The 23,952-nt window shown below is 43.4% G+C and overlaps 1 protein-coding gene across 1 annotated transcript; it reads right to left on the minus strand.

Moving 5' to 3' along the window:
• Window positions 1-5,910: 5,910 nt before the first annotated feature.
• Window positions 5,911-23,709, minus strand: rrp36 (ribosomal RNA processing 36). Its single transcript, XM_063197897.1, has 8 exons — window positions 23,549-23,709; window positions 22,486-23,009; window positions 21,273-21,414; window positions 16,605-16,671; window positions 15,224-15,328; window positions 14,650-14,724; window positions 12,862-12,979; window positions 5,911-6,528 (listed from the first exon to the last, which is right to left on the minus strand). Exons 2-8 carry the CDS (start codon window positions 23,000-23,002, stop codon window positions 6,392-6,394), a joined length of 1,161 nt encoding a protein of 386 aa, XP_063053967.1. The 5' UTR covers window positions 23,003-23,009; window positions 23,549-23,709; the 3' UTR covers window positions 5,911-6,391.
• Window positions 23,710-23,952: the final 243 nt, after the last annotated feature.

Consider the following 23,952-nt stretch of genomic DNA (forward strand, 5'->3'; position numbering starts at 1 on the left):
TGCTAGATTAAGACACAATGAGTGTGAGAATGAATGTGCTATGAGTAGTAATATTCTGTTTTTATCTACCTTTATTGATTTTTTATTATTTTTTGCTGCTTGTTGCTGTCTGTTATAGCCTTTCTGTCTGTATTGTGCCCCATGGGGACAATAAAGTTCTACAACTATTACTACTACTACTACTACTACTACTACTACTACAAAAGGCTGCCTATGATGCTTTTTTAGGCCTAATATGATTGATATTGGGTTGTATTTTGTTGTATGGTTAAATGGGATGTAATCTGTAATACAACACTGTTAAAGAATCCAATAAAGGAACATGATCAAATGCGACCAAGTGTGAAGATGACTTGGTGCTATAACGGCAAACACAGTTGAAGCATAATCTTCATCAAGTGACATACATTGTTTGCCTACTTAACCCATTGAGGCCCAAGGCACCTGCAATAAAGGGTGCTGAATGCCTGAGCCCTTTTTAAGAAAAGCTGCCCTCAGCCTCTAAAAACATAAATATCTCAGCTTCTGAATCACATAAAAATATGCACTAAGTTGCATTTAAACGCTAAGACCCTCATCTTTCATTATAATGTGTTCATTCATCTCAAACAAACAGAGATTTTTAATAAAGTTGTCTTAAATCTCATGAGCCTGAATGTTGCGTAATGCAACGCAACATCAGGCATCAATGGGTTAAAACAGGGCTAGAACAATACACTATGTTGCTATTGAGTTATGAGTTGCTATTGACTTATGAGTCATTTCTAGTCACATCAGACAGTTTCAGGCTCGGGTTTTCATAAAACTTCTCAGGCCCTTTTAGTCACATGGTAGCACCCAAGAACGGCATGTGTTGATTCTGGCACCAGTATGAAGCGAGGAACTAAGAAACTAACAAAAAATAAAGAAATAAAAAATACTGAATGAGCTGAAAAGTATGCAATGCATTTAGCCTCCAGTGGTGTAGTCTACGTAGAACGCGGGTATACGGAGTATACCTACTTCTAAATTTCAGGGATTTCAGTATACCCACTTAAAATTGATTGATCTATTATTTTGAATGGCACAAATATATACAGTATACCCACTTCAAAAAATGCTCAAATATACAGTATTTACTCCAAAAGGGTGTCGCGCCTTTGTGTTTGTAGCCGGGAGGGTGCGTTGGTTCCACAAAGTAATCCAATGAAGCAGCAAGGAGGAACTCGCACACCACTGTTGCCGATGCATAGATTATTTTAATGCATAAGGAAAAATAAAGAAAGTGCTACCCAGTGAAGTGCAAAACGTTTTCGGTCCTTCAGACCATCATCAGTGCCAAACATTTCAAATAAAAGACACGCCCAGATATAGCCTAGGTTGGTACACGTAGGCGGAAGGTAACTTATCCATACAACCTAACCTGAAGCACGGTAAAGGTGTCAATCAAGATACTGTTTCCTGTAGGATATAGGCCTAGAATATGTCAAATAAAACAGATTGGTAAATGACATAAGGGCGTAGAAAATTAATATTAATAATAATAATAATAATAATGAAAATCACCAAAAACTATACAGAAGGCTAATAAAGAGGATAACACTGTCATCAAATGAGGAGCGCACACACTATAATGCATTTACAGAAAACACGTCAGATCAAAGTCATCATTCAGCCCGTTAGGATGGAGAGTCTTGAGATAGAAGATCCATCTGGCCTCGGTTTTTAGTAAGGGCTGGTTCGGACAGCTATTCCTGCGTGAGGGGAGAATTCTGTCAATGCCCATGAACTTGAGGTCAGTGGTGGAGTGGCCAACTTCGTTGAAGTGCCGCGCAACCGGCGACTTCGGATCTCTCCTGTTAATCGCACTGCGGTGCTCGTTGAGGCGAATTCTCAACTGTCTACGGGTGCAGCCTACATATTGGAAACCACATGGACAGTTAAGAAGGTAAATTACATTTACAGAACTGCAGGTGATAAACGATCTGATTTCATATCTCTTCCCTGTGGAGAAACTGGTAAAATGGTTAGTTTTGTGTATATTATTACAGGAATGCATCGGCAACTATGCATCGGCAACAGTGGTGTGCGAGTTCCTCCTTGCTGCTTCATCAAATATACAGTATACCCACCATAAAAAAGTAGACTACACCACTGTTAGCCTCTACACAGTCAATTTAGGCCACACAGAAACACGTATGACGTTATTTGAAAGCTCATTTCTGGGTCTGAAATTGGTCAAATGGCATGGAATACAAATAATTAAAAATAAAAAAAATGAGTCATGTTAGGCGGGCTGGATTATATGCCTAATTTGCATATTCCCAAAAATAAGACCTAATTTGCATATGTTAAAAATAAAATTTCAGACAACTTTTAATACAAAAAGTGTTTGCCTTAATGCAAGTAAGAAAATGGTTAAGTTTTATGGTGATATGTAAAAGTTGAAAAGATAACCATCTACCATTCTACCATTATTTGCTTACCCTATGAAAAATGCACACATTTTTAACAAAGAATTACAAAAAAATGGATTACTCTATTACTTACTCTCTACTATTACTTCTCTCACAGTGAAATTATGTTGAATAGCAGTCTTTCAAGATGACGACCAGTGTCTGAAACACTGTTTTCTTCCTACCTTTGTAGTTTTGTAGTCTGGGAAGAGTCAGAGGAGTTATTGACAGCCGCCCTCTATACATAGGGTCTCATCACACAGGATCTCTGCTATAAACATCCCGAGATCGAGGCCAGCTGTCATTCAGATCATATTAACCAAAGAGTTTACCTGTAAGCAACTGGACTTGCTTACCCTTTAGTGGAGGTGTGACGGAGGTCATCTTGCACCTGTTCGTCACCCTCGGGGCGCGAACCTGCGACCTCGTCAACTACATCGGTTTGGAAATGGGAGGCACAGTGCGATAGCGCTGGACTAAAGGACCAGTCCCCCAGCCCAACGGCATCGACACTGTATTATGCTATCGGGGGGGAGGTTTACTAAAATTCCACGCCAACTCTGCTAGATAGCCTCCGTTACAGAGCCATGGTGCAAGGTTGCGTAATGTGCTACCAAGAGAGAAGTAGAGTGGTGAGGTGAGGTGAGGTGCTTTGTGAGGCCAGAATTCTCACTGACTAGTTACAATGACAGCAGAGATGCACAGAGCATGTGGCAGGGCATACAGGCCATCACGGACTATAAGCCCGCACCACGAAGCTGTGACAACAACACCTCTCTGCTAAACGACCTGAACAGTTTCTTTGCCCGTTTTGAAGCACAAAATGACACTCATCCACAGAAAACTCCCCCTCCCCCCCATGATCAACCCCTGTACCTGTCCTCTGCCAGTGTGAAGAGGACACTGGCCACCATCAACCCACGCAAAGCAGCTGGCCCAGACAACATACCTGGCCGAGTGTTGAAGGATTGTGCAGAAGAGCTGAAGGATGTCTTCACAGACATCTTTAACATCTCTCTGGAGCAAGCAGTCATCCCATCACTTTTCAAAGCTGCTACCATCATACCCGTGCCGAAGAAATCATCACCATCATGCTTCAATGACTACCGTCCTGTAGCACTGACGCCCATAATCATGAAGTGCTTCGAACGGCTAGTCCTGTCACACATCAAAGCCACCCTACCCCCCACCCTGGACCCCTACCAGTTCGCATACCGAGCCAAGCGATCCACGGAGGATGCAATCTGCTCTGCCCTCCATCCAGCCCTCACCCACTTGGACAATAAAGACTCATATGTGAGAATGCTGTTCATTGACTTCAGTTCAGCATTCAATACCATAATACCACAACAACTCATCAGAAAACTGGACAAACTAGGTTTCAGCACCTCCCTCTGCAACTGGCTGCTGGACTTCCTGATGCAGAGACCACAAGCAGTACGGGTAGGGAATAACACCTCAAGCACCCTGACCCTGAGCACGGGGGCTCCGCAAGGTTGTGTTCTCAGCCCCCTGCTGTTCACGCTGCTGACACATGACTGCACAACGACCCACAGCACTAACCATCTAGTGAAGTTTGCGGATGATACAACACTGGTGGGCCTCATCACTAAGGGCGATGAGACCCACTACAGAGAAGAAGTAGACCTGCTGGCCAGATGGTGCAAAGACAATAACCTCCTGCTGAATGTCAACAAGACCAAGGAGATTGTTGTCAACTTTCAGAGGGTCCAAAAACAACTGCCACCACTGACCATCGACGGTGATGCTGTGGAGAGAGTGAGCAGCACCAAGTTCCTTGGAGTGCACATCAGCGACGACCTCTCTTGGACCACCAACACTACATCACTGGCGAAGAAGGCCCATCAGCGTCTCTACTTCTTGCGCAAACTAAAGAAGGCAAGTGCTACACCCTCCATCATGACAACATTCTACAGAGGAACCATAGAGAGCGTCGTGTCCAGCTGCATCACAGTGTGGGGAGGAAGCTGCACGGAGAAAAACAGGAAGACACTCCAGCGTGTTGTGAACACAGCGAAGAAGATCATTGGAGTACCACTCCCCTCCCTGCAGGACATTTACACCGCACGCCTCACCCGAAAAGCACTGATGATCATCAAAGACACAAGCCATCCTGCACACAAACTGTTCAGCCTCCTGCCCTCTGGAAAGAGGTACAGGCGCCTCCGTTCCCGTACCACCAGGCTTGCAAGCAGCACGATGCATCAAGCAATCAAGATACTGAACACTCAACCCACTCTCCCTTCACTGTCAGCCTCTAGCCAGCCAGGCCACTGACAACGCTCCCCCCCTCATCCCCACCACCATATCTGCGACTGAACATTCCACCTGCACTACTACATCTGTGACTGAACTTTCAACCTGCACTAACTCAAAACATACACATGCACACACCACACACACACACAACACACACACACACACACACACACACTCGCCACACACACACACACACACACACACACACACACACACAAGCACACTGCACTTTCTGCACTAAACCCAAACATACACACACTGACACACAACTCATACTCACACACATACACACACACACACACACATACACAGGTACACACACACAGACGCACACCGCACTTTCTACCTGCACTAAACACACACACACACACACACACACACACACACACACACACACACACACACACACACACACACCACACACACACACACACACACACACACACACAAAACACATACAAACACACACACACACACACATACTGCTGCTGGTGTATTTAATAAAAACCTTTTTTAATTATTTATTTCTTCAAATGCTACTATTACTATGTCAGAACGCTATAAAGGACTTTTAGAAAAAGCACAACAAAATACCTCCTCTTAATGTATGTTCTCTACAAGTCTTCTGTTGTCCAGTCTTGCACTTTAAATGTCTGTATGAGCAATGTCTACGTCCATACTGTCTATGTCCATGTATGAGTACTGTCTATGTCTATACTGTCTATGTCCTTACCTAGATTAGTCTATGTCTGCATGGGAGAGCAAGAAACGCAATTTCAAATTCTTTGTATGACCAGTGCATGTAAAGAAATTGACAATAAACTTGACTTGAACTTGAACTTGAACTTGAACAATGTCTATTCACCATATCAAGGCTCAGTGATTTCAGATATTATTGAAAATATATTGCCTAATGGTACTCTAAACGGATATTGTCTAGTATGACCAAAGTACAGTAGATTTTGCAGCTTACTGTAAAAAGTGCCGTTTCCCCAGTCCTAACGAATACTTAGAATTTGATGGTGGTGGTATTCCTGAAAAAGGAAACATTTGTGAATAGGCACCATGAATTCTTGAAAGAAACTGCAAAAAAATATTACACAGTACACCTTTAGGCAGATGTTCACATACAGCAGATATTCTTCAACATATACCAAAGCAAATGGTTGAATTCACACTGCATAGGAGAGAGGAGTATACGAGATATCCTTTTTATTTAAAAGAACAGAATTTCCATGTTTAAAAACACTGTTTGCATTGGCAGCTAATTGTATGGATTCACTGTACATGTACAAACAATGTAAAAAAAAACAACAACCAAAATGTGTCTGATGAGCAGCATAACATCTGTGCACATGATTCTGATCAAAGCAGTTCACAGACCTCATCAATCTTATGCGCAGTACATCCGAAGAAAACATCACAAATGTTTCTCAAGTCTGTCCATTCAGGAGAAATCAAATGTCTCCACAATGTCCCAATCAGAGTCCAGAACATCAGTGACTAAGTCCCACCTTCTCGCTCTGATTGGCCAGTGGACTAGCGGCTCTTGAGCTGATGGTGCGGTCCTTGGCAGAGTCACATCTCCTCTTCTTGGCCATTCAAAAGAAGTTAAGAGACACCACCACAACTGTCCAATCAGAGTCCTGAGTGTCTCAGCCGTGCTCTGTGATTGGTTAGTGCTGCTTCTTGGGCAGCCTCCTGCGGTCCTTGGTGGCATTGCGCTTCCTCTTCTTGGTCATGAAGTGGTCCAGCTTGCCGCTCTTCTTCAGGTCCCGGAACTTCTCTGCCAGCTCCAACTTCTTCTTGTCGGCTGGAGAGGAGAGGAACGAAAAAAAAGAGAGGAGGGAGAAATCGGTTATTATGGGTTTGGAAGGTTGCAGCTTTAAACAATGGCAGAGCAAACGCACACAGGGCCCCAGGGCAAAATACTGACAGCCGCCCCTCCTATAGCTCGGCCTTTGGGTTCAAATCCCAGACCAGCTAGAAGAATATGGGTAGGCTTTAGTGTTGCCATCTGTCCCAATTGTCTTTGATCGTCCCGGTTTCTAATGGTCTGTTACAGACTTAATATATTCTCCCTGGCCATTGGATGAAGGGATCAATTGCTTACAAGAAAAAGGGTTGAATATTGTTGTAATGTCCAGGGTTTTTTTTTTGTCAGAGATGAAAACCCTTGTAAGCTCCCATACCCTCCATGGATCAAGTGCCCTTGAACAAGGCACGTACCTCTACATTGCTCCAGGGACAGCAAGCCTGTACTTAAATAACTGTAAGTGGGTTTTGGATAAGGGTGCCGTCTAAGAAATGTAATGTATAAAGGGAGGTGTTTGCAAATGAAGTGAAATGACTTAAGACCATACTGCGTCATTTCTAGCTAGTTTAGCAGTTGGTAAGATTTTGTTACTTTGGAGTAACAGGACACATCCTATTGCCCTCTGATTAGCGTGTGAAGTGGTGGGCGATAAACAGGACTCGAGAAAGATGTTGCTGAAATGGATGAGAAAGAGCTAAAACACAGGCAAAGCTGTAGCCTAGATGGACTTGTGATCCCCCCCCCCCTTGTAGCATTCTTCTTCGACATTTTTATTAAGAATATATATATATATATATTAGTGGTGGGCCGTTATCGGCGTTAACGTGCTGCGATAATGTGAGACTCTTGTCGCGCGACAAAGAAAATATCGCACGTTAATCTATTTTCAAAATATGGATTTGAGGTTTGGGGATGCGCGTCACCATAGCGTTCGATAGACAGACGCTTTCAGACTGCCCTCCAGTCGCTTCGCCTCTACAGCTGTTGCTCAGCAGACCTACTAAATATGAACAGTGTTTGCATGCTGTAAACATTAATCTCTCTGCCGTGGTAGGTGTTTTAGTGCTTTTTCATAAGTGGTAGACTAGAGAGACGTTATTGTTTGAGGTGAAGCCTACCAGCCCGACATAGCCTACATTTCCTCACGCATTGCATGGAACACAAACAACAGTCCTGTTCCAGAAATCTTGCCTGTGCCATAATTGCAAAACATTCCGTTTGATATACATTTTGAAGATTGTCAAACTGAAGCTGTCAATATCTACTGTCGCTGAATGTTTGTGTTATGATCGCGCATTTGCGACTCATGTTTGTCAGACGGTATTCCAATACACCTCGCGGTTGTTGCGCTTGATAAAGTTAATCTCGCGGTTGTTGCGCTTGCCTTTTTTTTTGCAAACTGAATTCATTTGGAGTTGTAACTCCGCTGGCATTCTAACGCAGAGAACAACTGTCAGGTTTAGGCCAAATCGATGTGGGCCAGTGCTTTAGGGTCTAGAACTAGCTCTAGAAATCTAGTAGCCTGGCTCTGACTTTGCTGTACCTGCTGCGCAGCTCCTCCCTCTCTAAAGGAGCCGCTGCCCTTTTTAACAGTCAGTGGCAGATTCATTCATTCATTCATTCTCTCTCTCTCTCTCTCTCTCTCTCTCTCTCTCTCTCTCTCTCTCTCTCTCTCTCTCTCTCTCTCTCTCTCTCTCTCTCTCTCTCTCTCTCTCTCTCTCTCTCTCTCTCTCTCTCTCTCTCTCTCTCTCTCTCTCTCTCTCTCTCTCTCTCTCTCTCTCTCTCTCTCCATTAGAAATGCTGAATTGTTGAGGTCATTTTGTTTAAATAATCTAAATGTTTGATAGCCCTATAGATTTATCTGTATTTGCCTCTACAATTTATAGCAATGTTCATTTTGAAATGTCAATATATTATGACTGTAAATGCTTCCTAACATACTCGAAACACTTTTCAAATATTGCTTTTTTTTCATTGCCAAATATCAACCAGTTCTTTGATGATGAGATGCATTTTGGAAAAAAGAGATGTCTAATGCGCCATCTTAAGAAACCCCCCAAGATTTTTTTTCGGCATTATTTCGCTAGCGTGCCTATTCTGAATGAGCCATTTTGATATAGATTAATCTAGATTAATCTAGATTAATTTCATAATTACAGTGAGATTAATCTAGATTAAAAAAATTAATCTATGCCCACCCCTAATATATATATTTAAGTCAAATCATAACAGAATCTTGACTATGGAAAGTTCTGAAGTTCTCATGGTGTCACTTTGGAAACACAAGCAGTCAGTGCTGGAGCTATGGTAAAACAGGAAAGTACAAAACAAAAAAAGGAAAAGAAAGGAAATGGAGGGAAAAAAACAACTAGAAAGGGAAAAAACTGAAATAGAAAAGAATACAACTTGAGTGAGAGACTAATGGAAAAGAAGATCAGACACAGTTCAGTAGCAAACATGTCAAAATATGTGGCATTTAAATAAAGAATAATAAGTTAATGAAAAATACCGCGTGTCAACAGACGTCTTGGAAATGGTCACGGTCTTTGGAAACGTAAGGAAATTAGAACTCCCACACACTGTCCATTCCGCAAGCAAGATTGAAGGTCGGACGACTGAATGAAATCTCGGCTCGCAGAATGGACAGTGTGTGGGAGGGTTTTTCCCCATATACATCACAGATATAAGCTTAGGGTGCATTCCAAAATGCGACCATGCATCCTCCACTTATGCTTGTGGCCTCACCCCGCCTCCTGGCCCCTCCGTGGAGAAAACAATAAAGTTTCCAAGCTGTCAGTCTAGCCACAACAATTTTTGGGGGACTGTTTTTCATTCACCATCCCAATTGCAAATGAGAAAATGACTTAAGAATTGAGTTTTTGCGAGATATTGAAATATAATGCTGTTGTCAGTGATGTCATCATGACATATTACTTCCTGGTATGAGGCCACAAGCACAAGTGGAGGACGCAAGGTCACATATTGGAACGCACTCTTAGACTGTGCTGGCTGTCCTCCCACAGACAGGAGGTCAGGGTCAGAGGTGAGATCAACACATATCGATCAATGACCTCTTATACTGCCAAACAAAGCTACCATTAACCCATTGACGCCTAAGGCACCTGCAAAAAAGGGCGCTGAATGCCTGAGCCCTTTTTAAGAAAAACAGCCCTCAGCCTATAAAAACCTGAATATCTCAGCTTCTGAAGCACATAAAAACATGCACTAAGTTGCATTTAAACGCTAACACCCTCATCTTTCATTAGAATGTGTTCATTCATCTCAAACAAACAGAATACACCACCATTTATTTTGCTGGACTTAAGGGCAGATTATAGTTCAGCAACGGCGCCCGTTGGTTCTGGTCGCTAACCACTGTTGATGTTATAGATCTGCGCACGAGGTCTCATGTCGTTAGCCACATTTGGCTACATAGCTACAAGGCTACAGTACAGTAGTCAAGACTGCAGGCATTGTGCCGTGAGTGCTAAACTGATGTATTGTTTGTTTGTTACTTAATAATTCAGTCATTGTAGCTTCATTTATTTATACACACTAGAAAGAAGGCGTTCGTATTTCACAGAATATTGACCAGGCATGAAAACGGGTCAGGGGTGAAAAAGGTGAGAAAGGTGCGGCGTGGCGCGGTGGCACGGAGCGGCGCGTGTGCTGTGGAGGGATAGTGTTGTAGAAGAGTCATATTAGGGGGGTCTGGGGCATGGTCTCCCATGGGAGAAAATTTAGCTAAAACCGACTTTAAATGATGAATTTTGAGCATACTGTAGCGACCCAGGGACAGTGAACATAAGAAGAACTGCCAACCATCTTCGTTACTTCATGATTGTCATGCCTGATGAGAGGGGCAGATAGATAGGCCCAGATAGATAGATAGATAGATAGATAGATAGATAGATAGATAGATAGATAGATAGATAGATAGATAGATAGATAGATAGATAGATAGATAGATAAAATGGATTTTGGTTCTCAACCTTTAAAAAAAATAAATTCCCCCTTGACCTCATCATAAGCTTCTCAACACCCCATTGACCTCATCAAAACCCTGCCAATGCCCCCCTTAACAATAAAATAGACTAATGCCCCCCAATGGCAACTAAGCACCCCCTCCTCTCAACACTATCCAATGTCCCCTCAACGCAAAATTTAGTCCATTCACCTAGTATATCTATTTCCCTGTGAAAAAAATAATAGGAAAGCTCCAACAACCGTGAAAAAAACTGTTTGACCGTGTTCCACTACATATAAATCGGTAGATTTTTAATATGTCATTTAGATGTAGGGCCTAGGCTACCAAGGATTACAAAAAGCATGATTCCTATAACAACTTGTCCCGTGTCAAACGATTGACTAAGTTAGGCTTTGCTCTTTCTCCCTCTCCCTCTCCCTCTCTCTCTCGTGCTAGAAGCCGCAGCATATGATTCGAAGCATGATGTTGGATGCCTCGCGTAGCCTACATGCGCTTCTTCCCCGTGGCGCTACTAGATACTTTCACCATTTTGTAGCGCACAGACCCGTTAAAATAGCCGTCAGGAAAACGTGCCGTAGGCCTACCCAAGCTTTCATTAACGGAGCTCTTTTGAGAATAAATAGTTTTTCAAGTGGGCAGGGCAAATGCGGTTTCAAATTATTAGGAAAACAGCTTAACCACTGTGGCTAACTACATCCACTCACTTATCATCGAAATGCTTGCGTCCTGATGTTCTCATAACAAGAATCATGATCTCAAAATCAAATAGCTACCTGTCTGGGAAACGTGTAGACCAGGGATTCCCAAACTTTTTTCCCTGCGCACCCCCTTTTATATTTCAGTGAGGTTCGCGCACCCCCTAAGCGAATGTTGCACAACCGCACAATTTGAGCAAAACTAATTTTCTAGTTTTTTCTGCCATCATTACAATGGAACTTGCATGACAAGTCTAGGAGTTATAAATTACACTTAAAGATGGATCCTTCCAGCATACAATTCACCAAACAACATGTAATGTTCATTAATTCTGTAAAAACACACATCTCAGCCAGTACTCTATTCAGCTTGCGCACCCCCTTGTGGCAGGCTGCGCACCGCCAGGGGTGCACGCACCCCAGTTTGGGAAACCCTGGTGTAGACTATCTGTGACAGATCGTTTGGACATTTTCTTATAATCAGAGATGTTCTATAACTATAAAGAAAGATATTTGATACAACCACGCCAGGCCCGCAGACGAAAGCGGCACCTGCTTTAAATTGCGCTTTCAAAGAGTGTGAAGGCGGGACTTAGATTGAGCTCGTTCACGTTATTGGCTGTGACGACAGCAACAAATGCTGTGATTGGTCAAACGTCAAACGTCAGTTGTGGAATCTTTCCTGAAACTGTATGAAGTTTTCTGCGGCAGAGCGCTACACAATGATAGGTTATAGTAAGTTGGCGCTACACTTTTCTCCTCGCTCGACCCCCCCCCCTAAAATTTTCTCCTCGGATCTACACGATTCACAGAAATGACCCATTTTGATTTCAAAACGGCGAATTTCGCCGAAAGGTGAGGGATTTCCATGCCTGATTGACAGTTTGGCTCTCTTCAACTACCGGAGAACTGTGCCGCCACGAGAACAAGGAAGTAGCGAGACGACCAATCACAGCGCCTTTTCTCTGCGACCTTCGCAACCGTTTGACGTGTAGTCAGGATTTTCTTGAGGCGCGCGACGACGGTTGCAGAGCCTCTGCGTGGGAGGCGTGGTCACGCACAGACGGTTGCAGAGGTTTTGCAACCGTTAGCGCCAATAAGTATAAATTGGCCTTTACAGTCCTCTGCATGCAATCATGTGTAGCGTTAATTTTCCGTTAGTGCAAAACATACTTTTCCTCTTACATCCGAGTCCTTCCTCCAGTGCTTAAGTCCCTTCGCCCACTCACTCAACCACCCACATATTTCATGTCTTTTCCCCATTTCATTGTTTTTTCCATTTCAACAACAAAAAGTAAAAGGTCTTGCAAAGGGCCTGTGATTTTAGGCTTTACCAGCATTGTAGACACGCTGAGACCTTCCCAGTGGGACTACTGCTATTATTTTGCACACCACTGTAGGTCAAAAAATCTGAGTAAGGAAGAGAGAGAGAGAGAGAGAGAGAGAGAGAGAGAGAGAGAGAGAGAGAGAGAGAGAGAGAATAAAAGCGAGGAGGAGCATTTTCATATTGCGAGGACAAAACCATCTGACAGGGTCCCAAACTCATACAATGTCATGACGACCCAACTCTGGGGCCCCCTCCCTGCCAGGGCCTGTGACAACTGACTCCTTAGCCCCCCTACCCCCCCCGCCGGCTTCCCAGCTTACATTTCTTGAGGAAGAAGGGCCGGCTGCCCTGGCCCACCAGCTCCCTCTGCTTCTTCTTGAACAGCACCTCCTTCTCCCGCTGCTGCTCCTTACGCTTGCGCTCGCGCTCCTGGTTCTCCTGGAGACAGACAAACACCATGGCAACCGTTAGCATAGGGCTAACAGCTAACTTTCTTTTCAGTTTATATTACCGTATACCATTAAAATAAGACACGGCTGCTCTTTTCTCTTGCACTCGTGCTCCTGGTTCTCCGAAAGAAAGACAAACGCCATGGCAACTGTTAGCATAGGGCTTTTCAGTTTATATTATATTACATTATACTTCATACATTAAATTATATTATGTATTAAAATAAGCCGCTGCTGCTCCTTCCTCTTGCACTCCTGGTTCTGCTAGAGACAGCACAGATGCCATAGCAACCATATATGTATAGGGCTTCAGCTTAGTCCATTTCATTTTCACTTTATACAATATTATATTACATTACATTACAGTACGTTAGGGCTGGAGACAGCACACGTTAGCATAGGGCAGCGTTTCCCAACCTTTTATGTCTTGAGTACCCCCAAAGCTTTTTTGTTGTGCCATGAGTTACCCCAGTCACGTTTTGTATCGCTTTCTCTATCTCAATGTAACTAAGCTCCATACATTTGTTAAAATTACATTGTTCCAAGTACCCCCTGCAGTGTCCTCGCGTACCCGTGGTACACGTACCCCTGGGTTGGGAAACACTGGCATAGGGCTAATAGCTATCTGCCTTTCAGTTTATATCATATTAAATATTAAAATAAGACACTGCTGCTCTTTCTATCTTTGCCACTATCTTTCTTTTCAGTTATTGAAAGTCACATTGAATGTCAGTTGTGTATGATAATGTGCTATAAAAGTCCTATTGCTATTTAAAGTTTCGGTTATTTCAGAGGCTACCCAGCTCACCGTGTCGAGTATTAATTTCCCTTGACATAAAAGCCATGGAGACCATTGCACCACCATAGCAACAATCATCGGAAGTTAGGTGACGCAGACTTTCAATATCTCTTTTTCAGATTTTCTGTTAGCCATCATTTTTCTTTTAGTACTCTTCATTCAACATAGTGACTAGGGGACACATATTACTTTCCCCTTATTCTGAGTGATGACAAACCAAGCACTTGATGAATGGTGTGGCAGTCTACATTAAAAAAGCAACACACCTATTGACAACCTCAGATCCAGCCCACTGGACCAAGACAATAGCGAAGTGTGGCTGAATTTATGCCGCTGGGCAAGCCAGGCGTGAGCACAGCGCGGCAGTAAAACCTTTTTTGATGTGACACGATGACAGCAGCCAATTTCAATAAATTTGGACATTTCAGTGACTTCCCTTTAAAAAAAGAAAGGAAGGAAAAAAAGCCCTGAAGCGTGTGAAATGTGAGTTGTACACTGCCAATGTTAAACCGCTCTACTGACTTTAATGAAGGAGAGCACTAGACGGTAGAGAAAGAAAAAAAAGGCCTCCTCCTCCAGAAATGAATCTAGGGTTAAAAACACTCGCAGGTGATTTTAGCGATTGTGGTATCCTATACAGATTGCAAGTGGAGTTGTTGAGTAAGCAGAGTAAGAATCTTCACAGACATAGCAGGTACTGTGGTGGTTTCTTTAGTGTCTTCTTGAGATGAATGCGCAACTCAGTATATTTGTGTGTGTGTGTGTGTGTGTGTGTGTGTGTGTGTGTGTGTGTGTGTGTGTGTGTGTGTGTGTGTGTGTGTGTGTGTGTGTGTGTGTGTGTGTGTGTGCGTCTAGCTCACCATTCTCTTAAGCAGGAATTTCAGTTCTTCCTTCCTGGTTTCTGATTTCACCTTGTTCAAGTTCTTCTTCACCAGCTGTTATAAGCGAGAGAAAACAGTGTGGGTACACAAAATAAAGATGGAAGTACAAAGCAATACAAATGAACACACAGACTAACCCACAGAGGAGCCCACCTAACCCTTCACCTCTCTCTCTCTCACACAAACACACTCCAAGGGTGCATTCCAATATGCACACTCATGTCCTCCACTTGTGCTTGTGGCCTCGCCCCATCTCCCGGCCCCCGCCTCCAAGGAGAAAACAATAAAGTTTCCCATCTGTCAGCCTAGCCACAACAACTTTTGGGAGACTGTTTTTCATTCACCTTCCCGTTTGCAAATGAGGAAATGACAGTAGAATTGTGCTTTTGCAAGATGTTAAATTAATTGTCGTCGTCAGTGACATAATCATGAGGTCACAAGCATGCAAGGGAGCAAGGGAGGACAGAAGTCTGCATATTGGAATGCACCCACACCCACACCCACACACACACACACACAAACATCACACACACAGCTGTCTAGTGTACCGTACCTTCTTCTCCCGGTCCTGGATGTCATTGATGAACTTGTAGGTCTCAGAGAAGATCTCTGGCTTGTATTCACCGGAGAGATCGTCAAACCGGGGATCACGCAGTATCTGGAGAGAGGGAGGGAGAGAGAGAGAGAGAGAGAGAGAGAGAGAGAGAGAGAGAGAGAGAGAGAGAGAGAGAGAGAGAGAGAGACACAATAAAGAAAGAGAAAGAAGATAAAATAAAATAAAAAGGAAATACAATTAGAAGGAGCGAGTGTACAAAGAAAAAGAAAAAGAAAGAGGAAACAGACAAGTGAACGAAGAAAAGAGGGAGAAAGAGGAGAAAACAACATGAGAAGGAAGATGAGGACGGAGAAAGGGTGGGAAAGCCAAGAGGAGGAAACGAAATGAGAAGGAACGAGTGAACAAAGAGAAAAGTTAAAGAAAGAGGAAAAGCGGAGGAAATGAAATAAGAAGAGAGAACGGAAACGGAAAAGAAAGAGTGGAGAGGATGAAATGAGAAGCAGCTCCAGAAATGAAAAAGGAGATAGAAGAAATAGAAGAAGCGTAGGAGAGGAAATGAGAAGGAGATGAAGTTTGGGAAAATGAGGAAAAATAAGAAAGGAGTGAACAGAAAAAGAGAAAGAGAGCGGAGGCAAAATGAGAAAAAGGAAAATAAAAAGGCACAGGAAAGGAAGATAAAGTTTGAGAAAATGAGGAAAAGAGGAAACAAATGAACAGAATAAGAGAGAGAAAAAGGGAAAAGAAAAAGTGAAAGGAAAGGAAATGAGGAGGGAGATATACTTTGGGCTCATTAGTAGAGATCTGTGTGACAAGGTCAGAGCAGAGCAGAGAAACTCAGCAGCGGTGTCTGTCGCTGCAAGAAGCAATCACCTAGTGTAGCACGCACGCACGCACTAGGCTGGAGGAGGGTTATGTGTGTGTGTGCGTGCGTGTGTGTGTGTGTGTGTGTGTGTGTGTGTGTGTGTGCGTGTGTGTGTGTGCACACGTGCACGCACATGTGTATGCACATGCGTTTTGGGTGAGATGTGCGTACATGTGTGTGTGTTGGCGAGGAGAGCTGTGTATATTTCATAGTCACTGTCTGTGTGCGCGTGTGTGTGTTTGGTAAGGAAGCTTTGTGTGTATGCGTGCGTCTGTGTGTGTGTGTGTGTGTGTGTGTGTGTGTGTGTGTGTGTGTGTGTGTGTGTGTGTGTGTGTGTGTGTGTTTGGTAAGGAAGCTTTGTGTGTATGCGTGCGTCTGTGTGTGTGTGTGTGTGTGTGTGTGTGTGTGTGTGTGTGTGTGTGTGTGTGTGTGTGTGTGTGTGTGTGGTAAGGAGTGAGTGTGTGTGTGTGTGTGAGTGTGTGTGTGTGAGTGTGTGTGTCACCAAGCCAAACTCACCTGTTTCTTGACAGGTACAACTTTTCGGAGGAAAGGCACGCGCTGCTTAGATGAAATCTCCTGTGGCCTACAGAGAGGGAGAGAGAGAGAGAGAGAGAGAGAGAGAGAGAGAGAGAGAGAGAGAGAGAGAGAGAGAGAGGGAGGGAGGAAGAGTGAGATGAGAAGAGAGAGAAGTGAGAAGAGAGAGAAAGAGAGAAAACGAGCGAGCGAGTGAGTGTGAGAGGGAGAGCGAGAGAGAGGCAGGCGTAGAGAGAAAGGTTGGAGAGTGGAGGATAGGCAGAGACAGACAGACAGAGAGGGTGGAGAGAGAGAGATAGAGAGCGAGGGGTGGAGAGAGAGAGAGGTTGGAGAGGGGAGGAAAGGTAGCACACATAGAGAGACAGACAGAAAGAGAGGGTAGGGTTGGAAGGGTGGGGGAGACCGGGTAGCATTTTCACTCTTGTGTTTTTCACAATCAATGACTCAGCATTTCAACAGAGCCCACGTCTGTCCCCTTGGGGATCAATAAAAGTACACACTGACTCCTTTTTCTTATTTTTTTTCCCCCTTGCTTTCCCCCATCCTTTTATTTCTTTCTTTCACACTCTCTCTTCCATCTCTCTCTCCACTCCAGCTTCACCTTTTTTGTTTCTCCATCACTCGCTCCTCGGCCCCGCTCTACTGTTTCATCCTTCTCTTTTACTTTTTTTTCCACTGTCTCTGTTCTGTTTCTCTGTTTCTCTCTCTCTGTTTCTCTCTCTTACTCTCTCTCTGACTCTCTCTCTGACTCTGACTCTCTCTCTGTTTCTCTCTCTGTTTCTGTTTCTCTCTCTCTCTCTCTCTCTCTCTCTCTCTCTCTCTCTCTCTCTCTCTCTCTCTCTCTCTCTCTCTCTCTCTCTCTCCTTCTCTCTCTCTCTCTCTCTCCTTATGTCTTTGTTCACCCCCTCGCTTTTGCAGTATGCAGGTGGGAGAACAATGAAAGGTGTGACAGCCAAAATTTATAAATGATTTCTCCACCTCTCGCTCCGTTTTCACCCCCATGATTTGTACACAGGGGAACAATAGTCGGGATGGCCAAAATTTCAAAAGATGCACAACTTTCTTTTTTTTGTCTTTCGCTTCCCTGTCTCTCTCTCTCTCTCTCTTTGGGCCTTTGTTCAACCTATTTTCTTTGCTGTATACAGGCATTCTCTGTGGGTGCCTTAAAGGAACGATAAAATAGTTGTTTTGTCCAAAATTTTAAATTAAGTTGAACCCTGTCTTGGCTGGTGTACCTACTTCTCTTTTCTTTTCTCTGCAGACTTTTCCATACCCTTAAAACTTTCTCTTTCCTCTCTTCTCCCTGTTTTCGGTTTCACTCTTGCTCTCTTTTCAATTTTTTTCTTTTGTTCATCCCTCCCTTTGCTGTATGGTGGACACATCTCTCCTTTCCACATCTCTCTCGCTCTCCTCTCTGTTATCTTCTCGTCTTCTTTTATCCGTTTTTTTTCTTCCTCTTTGCTTCTCTGCTTTTGTCGTTGTGTTCACTCCTTGCTTTGTTGTTGTGCACAGGCAACTCCGGGGCGCCTTGGGGGAGCAACAACATATAGTCATGTTGTCCAACATTTTAAACGATGCTGCTGGATTCAATAATGGCTTGCTGTAGTGGTGTGCATTGGCACTGCCCTCACGATTCGATTCGATTACGATTCGGGAGGTAGCGATTCGATTCAATTCTACGATGCACTGTAATGCATTACATTTCTACTGAAAGCAAAGCAAGCGTTTCATCAGTCATGATAAGGCAATACAAGTAGTCAGATACTGAGCAATATTTATTGGCTGTTTTCTGTATCAGTCTTGCAGTTTTCAATGTTTTGAAGTGCTTTTATTTAATTTAACATTCATTTGCTCTTGAAATATCCACGGAAGTAATTGAAACTTAAAAAAAATTGCCTCATTGATTCTGGAACTTGCCCCATTGAATTGAATTGTTCATGCCCCGCATTTGATTGCATCGCCGAATCGATTATTGTTGACACCACTAGCTTGCTGTATGTATGCCTGAGGGGAATGCAAGAGAGGGCGCTTCTCAACACTGCTGTACACCGTGCACAATAGAGACATTTTATTTCTCTATTTGAGCAACAGATGCACAGCAGACTCAAAGAAGTAACCTCAGTGTGCCCCCCCCAGACACACACACACAGACGTGCTTGCACGCGCGCACACACACACACACACAAACCTCTCAACTCCTACTCTGAAGACACAGAGCTGCTATTTAATCGCTGAAGTGATATGAATATCTGTGTTGATTTCATAAAAAGAGCACCAATTACACTGTTCATCTAAAGTATGTGGAATTACCAGGATAGACACAGCACTCCACAGCACACACGTGAACACTGCACACAACGAAACTGCATTTATGTCTCACCCGTACAAGGGGGCAGCCCTCCATGGTGCCCCTGGGGAGCTGAAACTGAAACCATGCTAAGGGTACCTCAGTCATGGAGGAGGATGGGGGAGAGCACTGGTTGATTACTTCCCCCACCAAACCTAGCAGGTCGGGAGTCAAACCGGCAACCTTTGGGCTGCAAGTCTGACGCCCTAACCGCTTACCCATGACTGCCCTGACGGTTCAATAACGTAAAGCAATGGGAATAAGGAACACTGCTATGAAGAATTTTAATAGCTCAACGTAATAGGAGCAGTTGTACGGTGAGACACTAGCCTGATTATCCCCAACTTTCAAATCTCTGCGAGACGGACTGACCAAGACCATAACAATTAACATCTCCAAAACGGCATGGTTGACCCGACTCTCTTGGTTTGCTATTGGTCGTTTGCTTCACAACAAAGTGAGAGGAGTTCCTGATTTTTCAGGAGCTCAGAAAGTACTTGCATTGCTCTTGACCTGACTAGTAGCAACGCTGAAGGTGTTGCGTCACTAGGAGGGCCCAGCCTGGCTAGTGAGACACTGCACTACACTGAATTCCTGACTAAAAGTGGTCACAATAATTGTTTTAATGGAAGTCATCTCAACGCCCAGGGGGATTTTGGCAGGGTCCTGGCAGAGTTTCAAACCTGCTTCTCTGCCTTACCCTTAATCATTCAAATTGGCACTGAAAAACACTTCTATTAAATCTCAAGCATATGCCGTGACCATTCAGCACTACGCTCTACTTTAATAGCATTGTAGCTTTTGTGACGATCTATTCTACTCTATTCTCCCCTAAGAGGAGCAACCCTCCATTGGGCTTTAATCTCTATCTTTATTTTATCTTACAACATATTTCTTATTATGTGGATGGCCCATTGTGGGGTGGAGTCTGTCTGAACAAAGGGGTGCGAATCGTACACTTTCAGAATGACGCTTGATCTACCTACACTTCCACGATCTTATTCCACCACATTTGAGCAGTGAACTCTGAACAAACGAGGTCTTGGAATTGCGTAGTTTCAAAATGTAAAATGTACTTTCCATCTTCAAACTACTTGTATGTTTCTAGAATCCCTTACCCTACCGATTATAATGTACACTATACTGCCCCACAAAGGCGAAACGCAGTAACTACGCCAACATTGAAACTAAGAAAAAAAAGCCTTCAGAGCCTAGGTAGTTACTGCAAATTTGACAGCAATATCTCTAAAATGGGACACATTTGGACCATAACGCTTTGTCATAAGACCATCAATAAACTCCATTTTGACAATATGTAGTTACTGCACTTTGTAGGGCAGTATAGTAATGTCAATTATAAAGATATAGAAGAGACATCTGTCCAGTTCAGCTTTATTATCATTGGCTTTGTAGGGCAGTCTAAATGTGTATAAAAGCTACTATGGAAGTTATTCTGGTCTTGGCCCTGCCGTGGTGTAATGGTAGGGCACTGGGTTACGATACCGGCGACCCGGGTTTGATTTCAGCCCGGGTCATTTGCCAATCCTTCCCCATCTCTCCCTCTGCCAACTAGTTTCCTGTCTCTCCTTCACTGTCCTGTCGCAAAATAAAGGCACAAAAGCCCTAAAAAAATGTTTAAAAAAGGGAAAACAAGGAAGTTATTCTGGTCTTAGTTCAAGAGAGTCCTTGTGCACAAGCCCTCAGCAATGCAGGTGCAGGTGTGAGGCAGGAGAAGGTGAACAATGAACAAAATTCAAAAGACGCCGCACACTGCTTACTGTTCTTTTTCTTACTTTATTTTTAGTTTGCTCCAAAAAATAAAGTAAGAAAAAGAACAGTAAGCGGTGTCTTTTGAATTTTTAAAAAAATATTCTGGCTTGTGTCTGCTGAGGCGCTTCATCTGGTCAGCTCGTTTCCTGTTCTGGGCCTGTTCCTGTTCACACCTTGTGTGTTTCTTTTTCTCTACATTTACTTATTTACCTATCTACTTATTTTCTCTATTCCGTCTAGTTTCTTCTCTTGTCTTCTTGCTATTCTTTCTTGTTTCTGTCTCTTTCCTACTTCACTTTTTATTTTTTCATCTTTAACATTGATGTTTATCCATTTGTTAAGCACTTTGAGCTGCATGCCTTGTATGATATTGTGCTATACAAATACAGTTATTATTATTATTATTATTATTATTATTATTATTATTATTATTATTATTATGTCCAGTTCAGCTTTATTATCATTACATTTGTAGGGCAGTCTACGTATGTAAATGTGTTTAACAGTTCCAATACAAGTTATTCTAGTCTTACTTGTGTCTGCTGAGGCGTTTCATCTGGTCGGGTCGTTTCCTGTTCTGGGCCGCGTCCGTGCCGTACGCCACCTTGTTGTAGGCCTTGGTGCCCACGCGGTTTTGGAGCTGCATCAGCTCCTCAAAGGACATGGTGGACAGCTCTGCAAAAACCAAGAGGGAAGAAAAGAAAGAACACACTTGTCAATAAAATAACTTCACGCCAGTGACTATGTATCATGGTTCAATAATTCTGCAAGGGCAGAGAGGACAACAAACTACGAGTGAAGCAAAAACAAAACAGCAACGAAGGAGTCTGCTGGAGCAATCAACAACAAAACAACTGTACAACACACAGGTATTACATTATATTAGACTTAGCTGACGCTTTTCTACAAAACGGACCTTTTTTATGTCCAAGGTATTGGTTACAGTCCCTGGAGAAATGGGGGGTTAGATGCTTTGCACAAGGGCACTTCAGCCAATGATGGAGATGTATGGGGAGCTAAGGGTAGGCTTGGACAGCTCTGCATACGAAGAGGGAAGAACAGAACACACTTGTCAATAAAATAACTTCACGTCAGTGAGTGACTATGTTGTACAGTATCATGGTTCAATAATTCTGCAAGGGCAGAGAGGACAACAAGCTATGAGTGAAGCAAAAACAAACAAAAAAGCAAAGCAACCAAGGAGTCTGCAATCAGAGCGACTGGGTATTGGTTACAGTCCCTGGAGCAATGTGGGGTTAGGTGCTTTGCACAAGGACACTTCAGCTATGGATGAAGATGTAGGGAGAGGCCAACCTGCAATCCTCTGATCTGAAGACCACCTTCATAACCATTAGGCCACGGTTGCCACGAGTACAAGTCAAGCAGAAAACGTAACAAGGGTATCGTGGGACTCCACCAATCCTACTCCAGCATCTGTTAACTCACTGAACCGATTGAACTGATTGGACATCATTGCACTGAATTCTGTTCTGGCTTCAGAGTCAAGCATATTTCTTCCAAATCAGAGTCTAATCAAAACATAGACTAATTGGACGAAAGTGTTTGAATGTTGCACAGGTTCATGTTAAGCACACATGCAATATATTAAAAAAGTATTTAATTTCCAAAAACTACTTCATTAAAAAGTTACTGTGTGGCAGTTGTTGAAATGTGGTGTTAGCACTCTGCAGAAGGTGTGGCTGGATGATGGGGGGGAAAATAATATTCCTGAGTTTATTGCCATACCTCTTTTGACATCATCTTCAGACTGTCCCTGGCGTTTTGACATCTCCGTGGGCTGTTCCTCCGGTTCCTCATCCGAGCTGTCATCGTCTTCCTCCCCCTCCTCTTCCTCCTCGTCATCATCGTCACCTGCATCTGCCTCTCCTGTCTGTCCATCTTCTCCTTCAACTGCATCACTATCATCCCCCTCTTCTTCCTCCTGCTCCATCTCTACTTCAGCATCCTCTTCACCCTCTTCGCTGTCATCCTCATCCTCCTCCTCCTCCGCTTCCTCTTCATCTTCTACATCTTCCTCGCCATCATCATCATCATCGCCGTGTTCTTGTTTCTCCTTGGAGTTCCACTGCGCGTGCTTTTGACTGAGCAGAGCAAAGTTCCTCTCCATCTCCTCGTCATCCTCCTCGCTCGAATCATCCGGGACTCCACCCGGGAACTTTTTCGACTTCTGTTTTGGTTTCATTGCTGCGCCCTGGTTTGAAGTTTTGAAGGGGACGGTTTTGTCCTTTTTCTTGAAAGACATTGTAAATCTGAAACACACACACACACACACACACACACACACACTTTAAAAGGGGTTTCAGAACGTTGACAGATAGATGGGTAGTGGGTAGCCTACAGAGAAACGTGCACCTTGATTACCTGAGCTTTAGTTGAGCAAGAGGAGTATTCACTTGAAGGTCCTATCTTCCAATAGATTTGTGAATGTTACTGATTTTATATTAGTTTAAGAGATGACTTGAGACTTCAAACCTTTGTTTACAATCAAGCCAAATGCTATAGTTACAAAACCAAAAACAACAGTGACCGACCCATGGCCATGGAGCACAAGCACAGCAACCGTGGACATTGACAAGGGGGATGCGGGCCATACACGCTGACCCTGACCGAAGACAGTGCACTCTGTCTGGGAAACACACATTCGAGTAGGCGGCTTCATCGTGGCCTGCTCCTATGCAGTTATAGAAGCTCCAAAAACGTCAAGACACAAACTAAACGGTATGTCCTCGGTAGTTTCTAAAGATCAAATGTTAAACTGAACACACAGCGGCAAAATTATATAACTTACCTAGAAAATGTTTTATTGTATCATGATCGCATGGGTTACTCCAGCCTCAAGCTGATAGCAAGTTTGCTAGCTACCCACGTGTGTTGTTGTGTTTGCTGCGTGGCTGCGCATGCGCCAGCCTTGGTTGTAGTATTCTGTGTTAACTATGTATGACCAATAGGTGGCAGTACTTGGTCAAATATTGGCACAAAAACTAAAATAGATCCAATCAAAACAGCCGGCCTATGGCTTTATATTTTAAGTGGAAGAAGAGAAAACCTTAAACATCGTGAAAATGTTATTTACACGAATAATCATCTATCTTTATAACCATCTAAAATATATATTCATGTTTAGTAGGCCTATCTGTTTTTTCTTGTTCATAATAACAGATTCTGGCAGTGGCACTGACGTTCCAGTCCAGA

Source organism: Engraulis encrasicolus, chromosome 1 (assembly GCF_034702125.1).
Source record: "Engraulis encrasicolus isolate BLACKSEA-1 chromosome 1, IST_EnEncr_1.0, whole genome shotgun sequence".
Taxonomy (NCBI): Eukaryota; Metazoa; Chordata; class Actinopteri; order Clupeiformes; family Engraulidae; genus Engraulis; species Engraulis encrasicolus.

What these genes read in the sequence shown, in the direction of transcription:
- rrp36 (XM_063197897.1), bottom strand. Translation starts at nt 23,002, where the DNA reads ATGTCTTTCAAGAAAAAGGACAAAACCGTCCCCTTCAAAACTTCAAAC. An exon ending in AAACGCCTCAGCAGACACAA is followed by an intron (nt 16,672 to 21,272) that starts GTAAGACTAGAA and finishes CCCTCTCTGTAG; the next exon opens with GCCACAGGAGATTTCATCTA. An exon ending in AATTCCTGCTTAAGAGAATG is followed by an intron (nt 12,980 to 14,649) that starts GTGAGCTAGACG and finishes GTCTGTCTCCAG; the next exon opens with GAGAACCAGGAGCGCGAGCG.